Source organism: Anser cygnoides, chromosome 20 (assembly GCF_040182565.1).
Source record: "Anser cygnoides isolate HZ-2024a breed goose chromosome 20, Taihu_goose_T2T_genome, whole genome shotgun sequence".
NCBI lineage: Eukaryota > Metazoa > Chordata > Aves > Anseriformes > Anatidae > Anser > Anser cygnoides.
Genome location: NC_089892.1, coordinates 10,045,613 through 10,057,752, shown reverse-complemented (window position 1 = coordinate 10,057,752; position 12,140 = coordinate 10,045,613). Strand labels below are relative to the sequence as shown.

The following is a 12,140-nucleotide window of genomic DNA, read 5'->3' as shown; positions in this document are numbered from 1 at the left end:
AGCCCAGGTCTGGACTTCCATGCTGCCCTTCTGTAAGGGTTAATAGCCCTAAAAATGGGCCTTTTATTTTTATTTTTTTTATTTCCCCTTTGCCTACTGAACCAACTTTGAAGTTCCTTTAACTCCAACATTAGCAGCCTCCACCAGCCTTTCAAAATAACCATGAGGCCTCCCGAGCCCAGGCGCTTTCTTTGCCCACCCGTGGTGGTCACCTCTGGGAAAAAAAAACAACGCCCTTCTCCCACCCTTCACCTTATTTTTTTTATCACCCCTCTTTGCAAGAAGATTTTGGATTTTCCTATGGGATGTATTTTCAGCTGGTCAGCCCCCCCCCCGTTATCCAAACGTCTCCCTGTAGGCCTGGCAGAGGGGGGCTGCTCGTGCCCCCAGGCATCCTCGGCGCGGGCCGTGCTGCAGCCACCGCTCCCCTCCAGCACGGGGGCCGGATCCTGCTGCGGGGTGTGCACGGGGGTGCTGGAGCCACCTCCTCCGCCCGGTGCCATCTCTGGATCGTGTGCTGCTTGTACAATGGCAGGGAGCTATTTCGTTCAGGTAAACAAGGACTTTTAAGGAGCTTCGCTGTCATGGCCAGCTGCTTTGTGGATGGCTGGGGGAGGGATGGATGACTCGATTCCTGGTGTGGCTTTTTGTTGTGCTTTTCTCTTTTTCCCCTTAATTTTTTCCTTCTGCCCATCCTGCTCCTGGAGCTGCTAAAGGTCAAGGAAGTGCTGCAGCGACCGCCCTGCAATGGGAGAAATCTCTTGCTTTTGGTTCAGCCCAAAGACTTGGGGCTCTGGCAGCGTGCGCTCCCTGCTCTCGAGGCTCGGAGGACCATATGTTCCTGCAGCGAACTGCAATGTCAGTGATTTGGAAGCAAATCTTGAATTTATAACCTTTAACTACCACTTTCAGACGGTTCTTTTCAACTACTGTAAATTAAATGAGTTTTGAAATCAAACCCTCTTCGCAGAGGAGACCCCAGCAGCCGTAACGTGATCTCCCCTGACGTCCCGTCTCGGCCCTCTGCAGATTCGTCCGTCCGTCCCTCCTCCCCTCCCGGTGCCTGTTTGAAGTCCTTGGTCTGTTCTGCGGCGTAGGAAATGTCTGGCTCTGCTCTCTGGTGGCGTTGGACCTGGAGGGGGGCAGCGGAGGAGGACGGGCAGCACAGCTCTGCCTGGCGGGGTTTACAGTAGTCAGTAAAGCAGCGGGAGAGAAGCTCATGCACTGTATAAGCTTAATTGGAATGTGTGTTTAAAAAAAAAAAAAGGGCAAAAAAAATAATATTGGTAGGGAAAAAAAATACAGAGCAAGCTCTTAAAAATATTCTGGGATCCAAAATACGAGCTTGCTTCCCCCAAAGCTGGTAATTATACTTTTTCCCTTCAGTCCCCTCAGGAGGGGGAAGCCTGGTGGAAGTGGTGGAGAAGGGGAGAGGCGGTGGGGGTTAAGAAGATCTGATGTGCGAGCGTCTTCCCTGCAACGCTGCCATACTGTGTCGGAGCAGCACAGTGCCTCTTGTAAAGGAAGCTTTGCACAAATTGTCCTTGTTCCAAGGATGAGGAAACCTCCAGCTCTTCTGGCATTTTCTCTCCAGCATAACTCAGAGCTGCTTTCACCTGGGAAGTGTGATAAGCACAGACGGGGAGAGGACTGGAACAGAGAGGGACTGGGAGCAACCTTACAAGGCTTTTCATGGAGCTCTTGGTGTTAAATGAGGAACTTTTCCCCTCCTCCTCTCCTCATTTTCCTGTGTGCCTGCAAAAATACTCTGGTTTGCATTTAAAGGAGAAAACTGTATGTGCTGGGACTAAGCCAACTTGTTTATTCAAGGGAAATACCATATTTCCAACCCTTTCTTTCTCAGAGGAAGGCTTGACGGAGGATGGCAGACCGTGCTGAGCATTATATTTTTAGGTGACATCGAAGCACAGTTGTGATTTGAAGAAGCTGAAATCATGGCTGGCATTCTGCACTGAGCTGGACGAGACCTGTGCTCCCCTCGCCCCAGAGAGGGGTTAACTTCTTCCTCCTAGACTGCGCCTTCAGAGCAGGTGGATTTTGACCTAAATCAAGGCGAAAAACAACAAGAACAATAGCCTGCGACTTTCCACACTTTGCAATTTCCCTTCTCCAAATTGGATTTTTATTGCGAGGCAGGAGCCCGCCTGCGCCCCGGCGGTGGCGAGGAGCAGGGGCTGCGAGCGACCGTGGTTGCAAACACCAGCTCCTCTCTTACTGTCAAAAAATGGCAGGTCAGTGTGCGTCTGTAAACAATGCAGTTATGAAATGGCAGCGCCAGGCCGAGCTGAGCATGCTCGGGAGCTGCCTGTAGGGGGAGGTGAGCCGAGAAAGATGATCTAATTCAGTGCAATTCTTGGGATTGAAGGAAAAGACCAGGCTCCACTCTTAATGACAGAGCAGAAAAAAAGCCCCACGAAGGACGAAGCCCGTAGGCCATGGAGGCGAGGTGGTGAGGAGCTGCCACCTCTAGGACTTCGGGTGCTGGGCAGCGCTGCGTGCCTTTCTCACCCTCCAGGAGAGTAAAGTCTTGGTGAGGTTTTGCTGTAGCTATTAGAGGGACAGGCCCTAGGGTGCAACTTTTGTGTTGTTTTTTGCCTTTTTTTCCTCTCCCTGTCTGCTTTCCCGGCTCGCAGGCGTCGCTGTGGCTGCAGGTGGCACGGAAGAGGTGGTGTGCGCGGGGTGAGGGCCTTCCCAAGGAAGTGCCTGGGCTGGGGCCACCTCCTTCGGCTCCGGCCTGGAGCAGGAGCCCCTTCGCCCGGCGTCCCCGGGCCGGGCAGGGGCGAGGGAGCTGCTCCTCTGGCTGCGGTGGTTTGGGGGAGGGAGGAAGAGGAGCGTGGAGGCCGAAGAGGTGCCTGGGTGCTGTTGATGGGGTGATTGCTGCGCCCCAGTGCGCCAGGGTGCTGCAGACTGCTCGCTCCAGGCTCTTCTTGGTGCTATGGTTTCATCCTTGCTGAGCCTTCCTGGCGACTTGGTGTTTCTGAAATGGCTGGTTTGCTTCTGCTAGAGAGGACGAGGAATCTTTGGCTCCGTTTTAGGGTTCCCTGCTCCCCCTCCCTGGTGCTAAGAGAAGGCAGGCGGCAGCTGTACTTCTTGCTAACCTCAGCCGGTGGAAGGAGGAGATGCCTTTGTCTGCTCTGGATTTACACTTGTCTGCACATACAAGTCGTACTGGTTTTAACTCTACTGGGACACAGTTAGATGGGCGCAACGCTTCCCAGCATGGAAGCAGCGAGACGGCGGCGCTGCGGCCTCGCCAGAGCTGCTGCCCTGCTCGTGGCCTCGCCGCTGCAGGAGCTCCGTGGAGCTCAGGCTCTGCAAACCCCCCTGCCAGAAGCCTGAGCACCACTGTGGGCTGCCTTGTGCGATACGAGGTCCTGTTGCCTTTCATGCAAGTGTCTCCTTGTTCCCAGCTTTTGCATGCAGGGACTTGCGCCTCGTTTCTACCCTTCCCCCTGTCTGGGGAGTTGATTTGCGCGGCTGGAGTAGGAGGGAGCCATGGGGGCAGAGAAGGAAATGTTTCTGTCCTTTTAGGAAGAGCCTGGAAGGGAGGGATTCGGGAGACAAAAGAACTGCAGGTCTTGTTTGATGTGGGGACAAACTTCGGGCTGAGAGGAGTGCTTGTTGTGAGCTGCAGATAAAATTCCATGTTCACATGATTGCATGAGGCTTATAAGGAAGTGGCCTTAACCTAGAAAAGGAGCTTTGAGACTGGTGACTGCTTTGTAGGCCAGGTACATTGGCGTTACGTTTCCTTCCTTCTCCAAATCAAATGCTTCTCCTGCTGCTTCTAACGACGGGCCTGCGGTCAGCGTCCCCCACCAGCGGTGATCCCAGACCTTGCCCATGCGCGGCAGGACCTGAGTGGTGCTGGAGTCTGAAATCGGCCATCTCCTCCTGCCTACAAGAGGAACGCTGCCTTTCCACGAGTGTTTTCTTAATCAGTGCCTCCCCTATAACTAGCTACAAAACGCTCGCCTTCTCTTTAAGGCAAAGGTTACTATGAGCAAGTTGGGTTTGTTGGTTTTCTTTCGGGAGGGAAAAACGAGAGTGAACGGGGATGTGCTGCTGCTGGAGTTGCATCATTTCTCGGGAGCTTTGCCTCCCTTTCGGCTGCAGTGCGTTCCGCAGACCTCGCCGCCGCCGTGCTGGGGGTGAAATCCTGCCCCGTGGCTGGCGGGTGGGAGCTGGCGGGGTCTGTGGCTCGTGGGGACCCGTGTGCTGGCGGCGTCACCCCTGGGGGGTCGGTGTCCCCTGGGTGCCGGCCTCTTGGTCTGGGGCTTGCAGGCCCCAGGGCTTGCAGGGTCGGCGCCGTCCCTCTCGCCCAGCGCGTTGGTGCTCCCGCACGCGGCTCTGTGCGGCGGAGCTGGAGCGGGGTCGCTCGTCCTGCCGGCAGCCCGCTCTCAGGGCGACCTGCATTAACTGCCTGTCTCAGATCAGAACAACGTTGCTGCGAAGTTTCGGGTTCCTAGAAGGTTGGTTTTTAAGGGGGGGAAAAAAAAAAAAAAGAGGGACTCTGGTGAAGGTGGACATCTTAGCACATCCACCTCCGCTCCTTCCTGGTGTGCTGTCAGGGAGCGCTGGGTCACGATGCAGCTAGCTGCTCTCTTGGGCTTGGTAAGCTGCGGTGTGCTGGGGCTGTGCTGTGCGTGTTTTGTCTTTGCCTGTAAAACCTGCTCGGACCCTTGCGAAGGGCACGCGGATGGCTGCTGAAAATGCCAAGGAGGAGGCTGAGATGAGAAGGCTCTTTCTGTGCTTCCCAGCTCTGCCCTTTTTGTTGTTGTTTTTTGTTTTAAAGGCACCAGCGTCGTTTGTAGTTGCCTGCCTGGGAGCGCTGCAGACCCTTTCCTTGGTCTGACCTCTCTTCCATCCCCTCCAAAGACCTCGTGGAGGAAGGGGAGCCTCATTTTTTGCAAGCAGAGCTGGAGAGGAAAGACTAAAAACAGCGCTTGCTTCTCTGCTTGGGTCCTCATGGCTTCTAAAGCCTTTTCAAACACCTTTCTTAAGACGCAGCCATTTTTCTTTCCTTCAAAACCTACAAATAAAAGGTCGTGGTGGGGGGAATAACGCTTCGTTGGTCGTGGCACGTAACCTTTGGGGAGGCTCTCCAGTGGCTGGAGGTTAACAATCAGCCCGGGGTCAGCCGGGGAATGGAGGCAGCCGGCTGCAGGAAAAGGGGGGAAAAAAAAAATAAATAATAAAAAAAGGAGAGTGCGAGACTTTTATTGTGAAGCAGCCCGAGCTTGGCAGTTGGCTTTTGTTGGGACTGCTGCAAGAGCCGACACTTCTGGCGGGGAGGGTGGGTATAGGATTTCCCTGCCAATCAGGAGCCGACGGATTGGGCCATGGGGTGTGAGCAGAAGGGGAAGTTTGCTCTGAATTTAAGGGGGGAAAAGCAAGCCACCCAAACATGGAGGTATTGACACTTGCAGCGAAGTTGCTGCTGACTCGGCTGGGTGGAGCCGTGGGCCGGTGGGAATGGATGGGCAGCCCTGCCGTGGGCCGGTGGGCGGCGGGCACCCATGGGTGCTGCCTCCCGCCCGCCGTGGGTAATGGAGCACGGGTGGGAGAGCGCCTGGCCTCGGGGAAGAGGCTTCGAGGGCTTTGCAGTGGTTTTCTGTAGTCTCCTTTTGATGAGAGTGCTTCCAAATCCACAGCCATCTTTTTTTTTTTATTGGCCTAATTTTCTTTTCTTTTTTTTTTTCCTGCCTCCGCGCAGGGCTGCGAAGGCGCAGTGGCGGTGTGCGCCGCGCTGCTGGGTTTTCATTTGATCCAGAGCGGTGCCTGGAGGTTGTAAAGCTGCTGCTGGCCGGGGCCGCTTGGCTGGGGCTCTGCCCTACAAGAGCCCCTTGGAAGCCACCTCGGGTGGCCTTGCCTTGGCACCGAGCTCTTTTACTCCAGCGTGAAGAAGCAATGGCTTCTCCCTGGCGCCTCTCGGCGCTGGGAACGCTGCTTCGAGAGCTCCGGCCGGGGTCCGGGGCGGCTCCGTGCTCCTCTTCACTGCAGAGAGGAGGGAGCGTGTTCCTTAGCTGCTCCGCTCCGGGGTTCCTGCAGCGGCTTCTCTTCAGGCCTCGTGGTCTGAGCAGCGGCAACGTCCCCCTGGGAGGGAGAGCGTGAATTCTGTGTGGAGCGGGGATGCTGCTTGGAAAACAAGGATTCGGATGGATGAGAACGGCCTGCTGGAAATCCCGAGGCTTTCAGCAGGAGTCAGTCCAACAGCGGGGATGCCCAGACCTCTCTTTGTCGTAACAAAGGCCGGGGAGGCCGGCTGCTCCCCGTGACATGAGCTGAGGCTCCGTCTTTCTGGCCAGGGCCGGGTGCTCGTGCCCACGGGTGAGCTGCGGGTCTGAGCTCCCGACAGCGCTGCGGCCTGTCACAGCTCCCCACGTTGCTCTAGCACCAGGGTAAATCCAGCAGGGAAACGGAGTTGTTCCCAGTTTACAAGAAGTCTGGGCGGAGGAGAGGAAGGATTTACTTGTCGATGCTCGCAGCAGGGACGCGTGTCACCGGCTTAGCAAAGAACGGCTGACCTGTGCCCAAGCGCGAGGCTGTGCTTCCGTGGCCGGTTCTCGGTGGAAGCTGTTGGAAGCGTGCTTTGTGTCAGGCTGCCCGATCCTTTGGCTGAGCCGAGGTTTCAAATGCTCACACCCTGAGCTTGCTTTTTGTCTCTCTGTTAAAGCCTGAAGGCCGCGTGCTTGTTGCCCGAGCTCCTCCTGCCGTGGCCACGTGCGGTGTTAGTCCCGGTGCCGGCCGCCCACAGCTTCCTGCTCGCGAGAGGAGCAATCCTTCGGGGTGCCAGCTCCGTGCACCCCGCGGGCGCCCCGAGCTCCCCTTGCAGGGCTCTCGCTGCCCGCCCCGGGATCCCCCTGGCGAGGAGCCCGCACTGCAGCGCGGCTGGCCCCTGAGCTCACGCGCAGGCCAAAATCACGCGCTGGCTCCTGCCGGCGGCCCCGAGGCCCGTGCCCCCGGTAGCTTCAAGCAGCGAGTGGTGCTGGGGAAGGGCTCGCTGCAGAGCCCGCTTTGCCTGGCGGTGCTTTGGAGGCCGATGGGCCTTCGTGCGTATTTCTTATCTCCTGCTTGCTTTGTGGGAGATGGGCAGGCTCGTTGGTTTTGTTGTTGTTTTTTTTTCCCCCCTTTATCGCTCAGCGCGCCTTAAACCTTTTGATTTGCATGGCTGCAGGCACCATCTGCTCTCCGTGCCGGCCTGCGACAGTTGGCTTGACCGGGGGCTTATTCTCCTCCTGCGCCGCACGCAGCGAGCCCTTGGCGGCCTCACCCGGCCCCGGGGCTGGCACCGCGCCTTCCCCGGGCTCCTCTGCTGAACCAGAGAGCTGCGGCAAAGGACCCCTTCTTCTCTGTGTTTTGTTTTGTTTTATTTAATACCTTTTTCCTTTGTTTCGGTGGCTTTTTTGTCTGGTCACCCCCCCCCTCCAAGAAAAAGGCGACAGGAGAGGTATTAGGGCTGCAAACCTGATCCAGCAATGCGACGCCAGGCGTGTGAAAGGCGGAGGAGAGAGCAGCTGTTCCCTTTCCGCACAAAAAGAGAAGGGGGGAAAAAAAAGAAAAATTGCTTTCTATGGAATTAAAAAACGAGCTCGTGAGCTTTAATAAACATGGATGTAGGAATGACGAGTTAGGTGTAGCTCGCTGGCGGCTTGCACTTTGTAAGTTACGTGTGGACGAACCACGGAGAGCAGAGGTACAGGCGCGTACTTTGGCCCGCTGGTGGATAGATGGTGCGCAGTGAGAAACGCGGTCCCTCTGCCTCCTCCTCCCCACGACCGAAGCGGTCTGGGGGAGTGAGGGTCACTTCCTCGGGATGCCGTTCGCGACCTTCTCAGCGTACAGACACGCTGGGCTGGGTTCCCGGACCCTTTGCGTTCAGAACTGCCTGGCTGCCTCTTACCCGGGGACCCGAAGTCTCGGCCGAGCGCGGGTCCGGCCCCGCTGCCCCTGGGGCGGGCTGGGCTCGGCTGGGACAGGCCTTCCAGCCCTTTATCTGTGACCTGCGCCTTGGCAGTTTCCTGGCAGCGTTATTTGGCAGAATGAGGTTTGCCCGTGCTATAAACAGGATATGTCCATGACCGTCTGTTGGTTTAAACGCAGCGTGTGTATGGGCACGGAGCTAAACCTCGAAATCTCTTTTTCTCCCCCATCCCTTCTCTCCCCACCCTTAGCGAACAGTGCTGAATAAGGGAGAGACAAGGAAAGACGCCTGCATGAAGACTGAGCTGCTGAAAGACATCACCAACAACAAGGAGGAAGGTGAGCACCTGCCTGGGCGGGGGGCCAGACCTCAGCCTGGCTCCTGGGGTCGGCACGTGGCGAGCTGGGAACGAGAGCTGGGGCTCGGCGATGCGCTCTGTGCCCCAGGGGTCTCGGATGTGCTCTCACGGAAAGAGTGGCTCTGTTCTCCTCCTGTGTTACCCTGAGCAGGGCTTTTCCCTGGCGGATGCAAAGTTGCTTTGCAGTCCATCCATCTCCACCCACCTACGGACGTATATCTGATTTTCACTTCTGCTTTGGTGTGGCTGTGAAACGCAAAGGAGGCTTGAGTTGCTTTGAACCTCCTCTGTGTGGCTGGTTTTAACTGAACTCTGAGCCACACGGTGACCTAGCCCTTCTCCTCTCTATTAACGTTAACTTTCTGTTTTCCTTTGAGTTTCTCTGTTGCTCTGGAGGCACCAGTCGCTGCAGGATAGCTGGTGGGGGGAGACTCTCGGCACCTGGTGCCCTTCAGGGTTGCTTCGTGGCTTCTGCGTTGTCTCTGCTTGCTTTTACTTTGCAGGCTGCAGTGCGTGTGTTAGTTTGGTGAAGTCTTTCCTATGTGGCTGTGTGTGAGAGGCGCACACACAGATCTGAGGGCTTAATAAATGTCAATGGGATTAGGGAGAAATGAAACACACAACCCTTTTATCTTTTTTCCCCCCTTTTCATGGCTCCGTTGTTCCTTGAGTATCTACTTCTCATTGATCTGTAGGGATTTGGTGTTATTTTTGTTCTCCTCTCCGTAAGAGAACACTAGAATAGCACTGGACTGACCCCATCAAAATACCCAGCCTTAGCTAGAAACAAAGTTTTGTACTTATTTTAGACCCGTGTGAGTACAGCATTGCCTTTTTGTTCTCTTCTGTCCAGCATAATGTTTTGTCAAGTTGCTCTGGTTAGAAAGTAAAGCTCAGAACAAGCAGAATATTGAATGCTCTGTCAGATGTGGCCACGGTGTTTGCGTATTAACTGGAAGCACGTGAGAGTTGCTGCTGACGCCAGCCACGTGTGGACCTCTGATCTGGGAAGACCAGAAATGAAGTCTGAGATGTCGGTGTGGGGGTGCGTTGCTCTGGCCAGAGACTCGAGCTTTGATCCCTTGCCTTGCTTGGCTCAGGAGCATCATGCGAGTTTATTTAGCTCTAGGATGATCTCAAGGTAAGTGTCAAGAGTCCAGGGAGGTGAAAAAGCAGGATGAGGGTTGGAATAGAGAAACTTTATGCCTTGTATGTCTTGACCGATTTTGACTAAAAGCAAATGACTCTGTGTGAAAAAGAAGCTGAGACCCCTCCCTGTGCAGGAGCAGTCCTGAGACTCCACAAGGTGCTCAACTTTCAGGCGCTTCAGCTTGCTGTACGGTTCTGTTACCAGGGCAGAAAGGGTCCTAAATTCTGAACTGCGTAGTTTCCATTCTTGTGGTAACAGTCGGATTGTGTCCTTTTTCTTCCCAAACATACCACATGTGTAAAAGACAATGGTTTGCTTGGTCACTGCGCTGTACGCATTGTTCTTAGCTGACCTTCGTTAACCAGCTGTGATCGTCATAGGGGTTCAATTAGCCAACGGTCCGAAAGCCCGCTAGTAACAGCGTTCAGCGTTTGCATGGGAATTTACATTTCGGAGCGTGATGTGAACGTGAAGTCATTACAGCAGACTTGCAAGTTGGAACGAAACGTTTTCTTTGAGCCCAGTTTCCGAACTGCGGGATGGAAGCAGTTGGTGGAGATGGGCTGTGCGGACTGGATGAGGACCCCCCCGCCTGAGATTTGTCTTTTAAACTTCTCTCTCCTCTGCAGAGGAGGATGCCTGGAACTGGGCATCCCCACAAGGCTACTGCTGCTTTCGGGTCCTGGTTTAGGCTGAGCAGATCAATTTTTGTTTGGTAGGAACTGTCGCCTGTAACACGAAGCTAGATCTCTCCTGGGTTTTGTTCCCTTTGGGAAAATTCCCTTGGCAGGCTATCTGTGGATATTGAATCTGAGATCTAAAACTTCCAGAGGCTGGAACTTGCAAACCCAAAGGCTGACTAAAGGTGCTAGTTGGGTTAAAGATTTAGTGTGAATTGCTGTGTTTAACCCCCTTTTTACTCTCCCTTGACTCAGAACGGTACCGATACTGAGGTTGGTATCAGATCCCCATTCGAACTGTGGCAGCATGTGTCTCAGCTCTGCTACTGCCACACCAAATATTTTTTGTGTGTGTGTTACCCATCTGCATACAAAGTTCTGTTCTCTCCGTGCCAGGGAATTCAGGTAGCTTGCAACTTTAAATGAGATTTAGCAGCCTGCCCCACAAGCAAGGCACGTTGGCCCTGCTGCAGCAGCGCCTGCAGCTGCCAGCCCAAACCCTTCGGTGGCTTTATGATTCTGCGAGCTGCTGTCTGGCACCGCCACTGTCCCTGAAGGTCGTCTCTTGCAGGGAAGGCTCCAGCGCTTGTGCAGCGATAGCTGAACTGCCCAGTTTGCAGTCGGGCGTTGTGAGGCCCTGTGCCCCCTATCTCGGCCACCCTCGGCGTGCCAGCCTGCCTTTTGGGATGGCTGGGACGTGGCTGCACGGGAACGAGCCCTCGGGGGGTGCTCGGGGAGCAGCCTGGAGGTCGGGGCTCCGGGGGGGAGCTGGAGCTGGGATGCAGTCGTGGTGTTTCCTTCTTTGTTCCTCGAGGGAAAGGTATTGCAGCAATGCGCCGTTGCTGTCAGCTGGCACGTCCTCTGCTAGCCTCATCCTGGCACTGATGAAGAGAAGTAATTGAACTATAAATTTCACATACATCTATAGGAACGAGATCTTCAGGTGTTCTTGGTGCTTTAATTTCCGATTCTGGGATTGATTCCCAGCCTGTGTAAAGCTCAGGTTAAGCTGCTCATTAGGCTTAATGTCTCCTTCTGTGTAAAATTGCTCAATGCGGATAGGAAAAAAAGCTGTGGATGAGACTGCATTTTGTCATCCGTGGGGAAACATTGCAGTTTGGTTTTATGTGTGGGTAAAAGTTTAGGTCTCTCTTCCCCTTTGACAGGCAAAAGGGGCAGGGAGTTGGAAGAGATGAGCGGAAACGGTTTTATTAGACTGTACTGTATGTAGTCTGACTCAGAAACTAGTTAAAGAGAGGTTTCCCGAAAGAAGTGCAAGGGATTTCAGTTCTCCTGAAGTCTGTAGCTCCCATCTCCGTGGCGCGTCTTGCTGGAGTTTTCAAGGCCAACTGCTCCTTTTACTCCTCAGCCCCAGAGGTGGGAAGCCCCACTCCAGCCGCAGCAGGGCGAGCAGGGAGGGAGGGCAGCCGGTAACGAAGTTCTCCATTACGCTCAGCCTTTCCCAGACTTCACCCGAGGCAGCTGCTTACAAGAGCAGCGCTGCTGGATGAGACATGCACAGTCACTTTGCTCTCAAATAAACTTAAAACTGCTTTTAGAGAGCATCAGGGTTTTAAATTCCTGGAGGGGCCGTTTCTCTTTCTTCTTCTTTTTTTTTTTTTCCTCTCCCTCTTACTGCAGATAGGAAGCTGCCGAGGGTGAGGAACGTGCTGCTCTCCACTGAGCCGCTGCAACCTTTGCATTCCCAGGTGTAGAGATGGCTGCTCTAAAAGGAGGAAAAGAATAATCTCCTTGCCTTGACCTGCTCAGCACTGGGATTCCCTGCTGAGACCGGCAGCCAGGAGTGCAGATAAAACAAAACGATGCTCATTAGACACTCGACGTGTTCACCCAAGCCCTGACAGCCCGTCAGGTGCTCGCCGTGCTCGGGTCTGCAGCTGCGGGGAGCGGGAGCGCTGCGATCACCGGGCATGGCCAGGTTGGGGCCTTGCGGCCCCATGACACTGTGGACCCCATCCCAGAGCAAAGGAACAAATTAATTTCATG

General features: G+C 54.8%; 1 protein-coding gene across 11 annotated transcripts in view; it reads left to right on the top strand.

Moving 5' to 3' along the window:
* Window positions 1–12,140, top strand: part of EHMT1 (euchromatic histone lysine methyltransferase 1) — a 115,602-nt gene that overhangs the window by 45,643 nt on the left and 57,819 nt on the right. For 8 of the 11 annotated variants that reach the window (XM_066980954.1, XM_066980959.1, XM_066980957.1 and 5 more), the window contains one exon: window positions 8,196–8,283. In XM_066980954.1, coding sequence (XP_066837055.1) covers window positions 8,196–8,283 — 88 coding nt within the window. Of the gene's footprint in view, window positions 1–1,464; window positions 2,253–2,366; window positions 2,552–5,334; window positions 5,435–8,195; window positions 8,284–12,140 lie in introns of those variants that run through there. The other 3 variants (XM_066980958.1, XM_066980956.1, XM_066980955.1) reach the window with 3 other exon arrangements.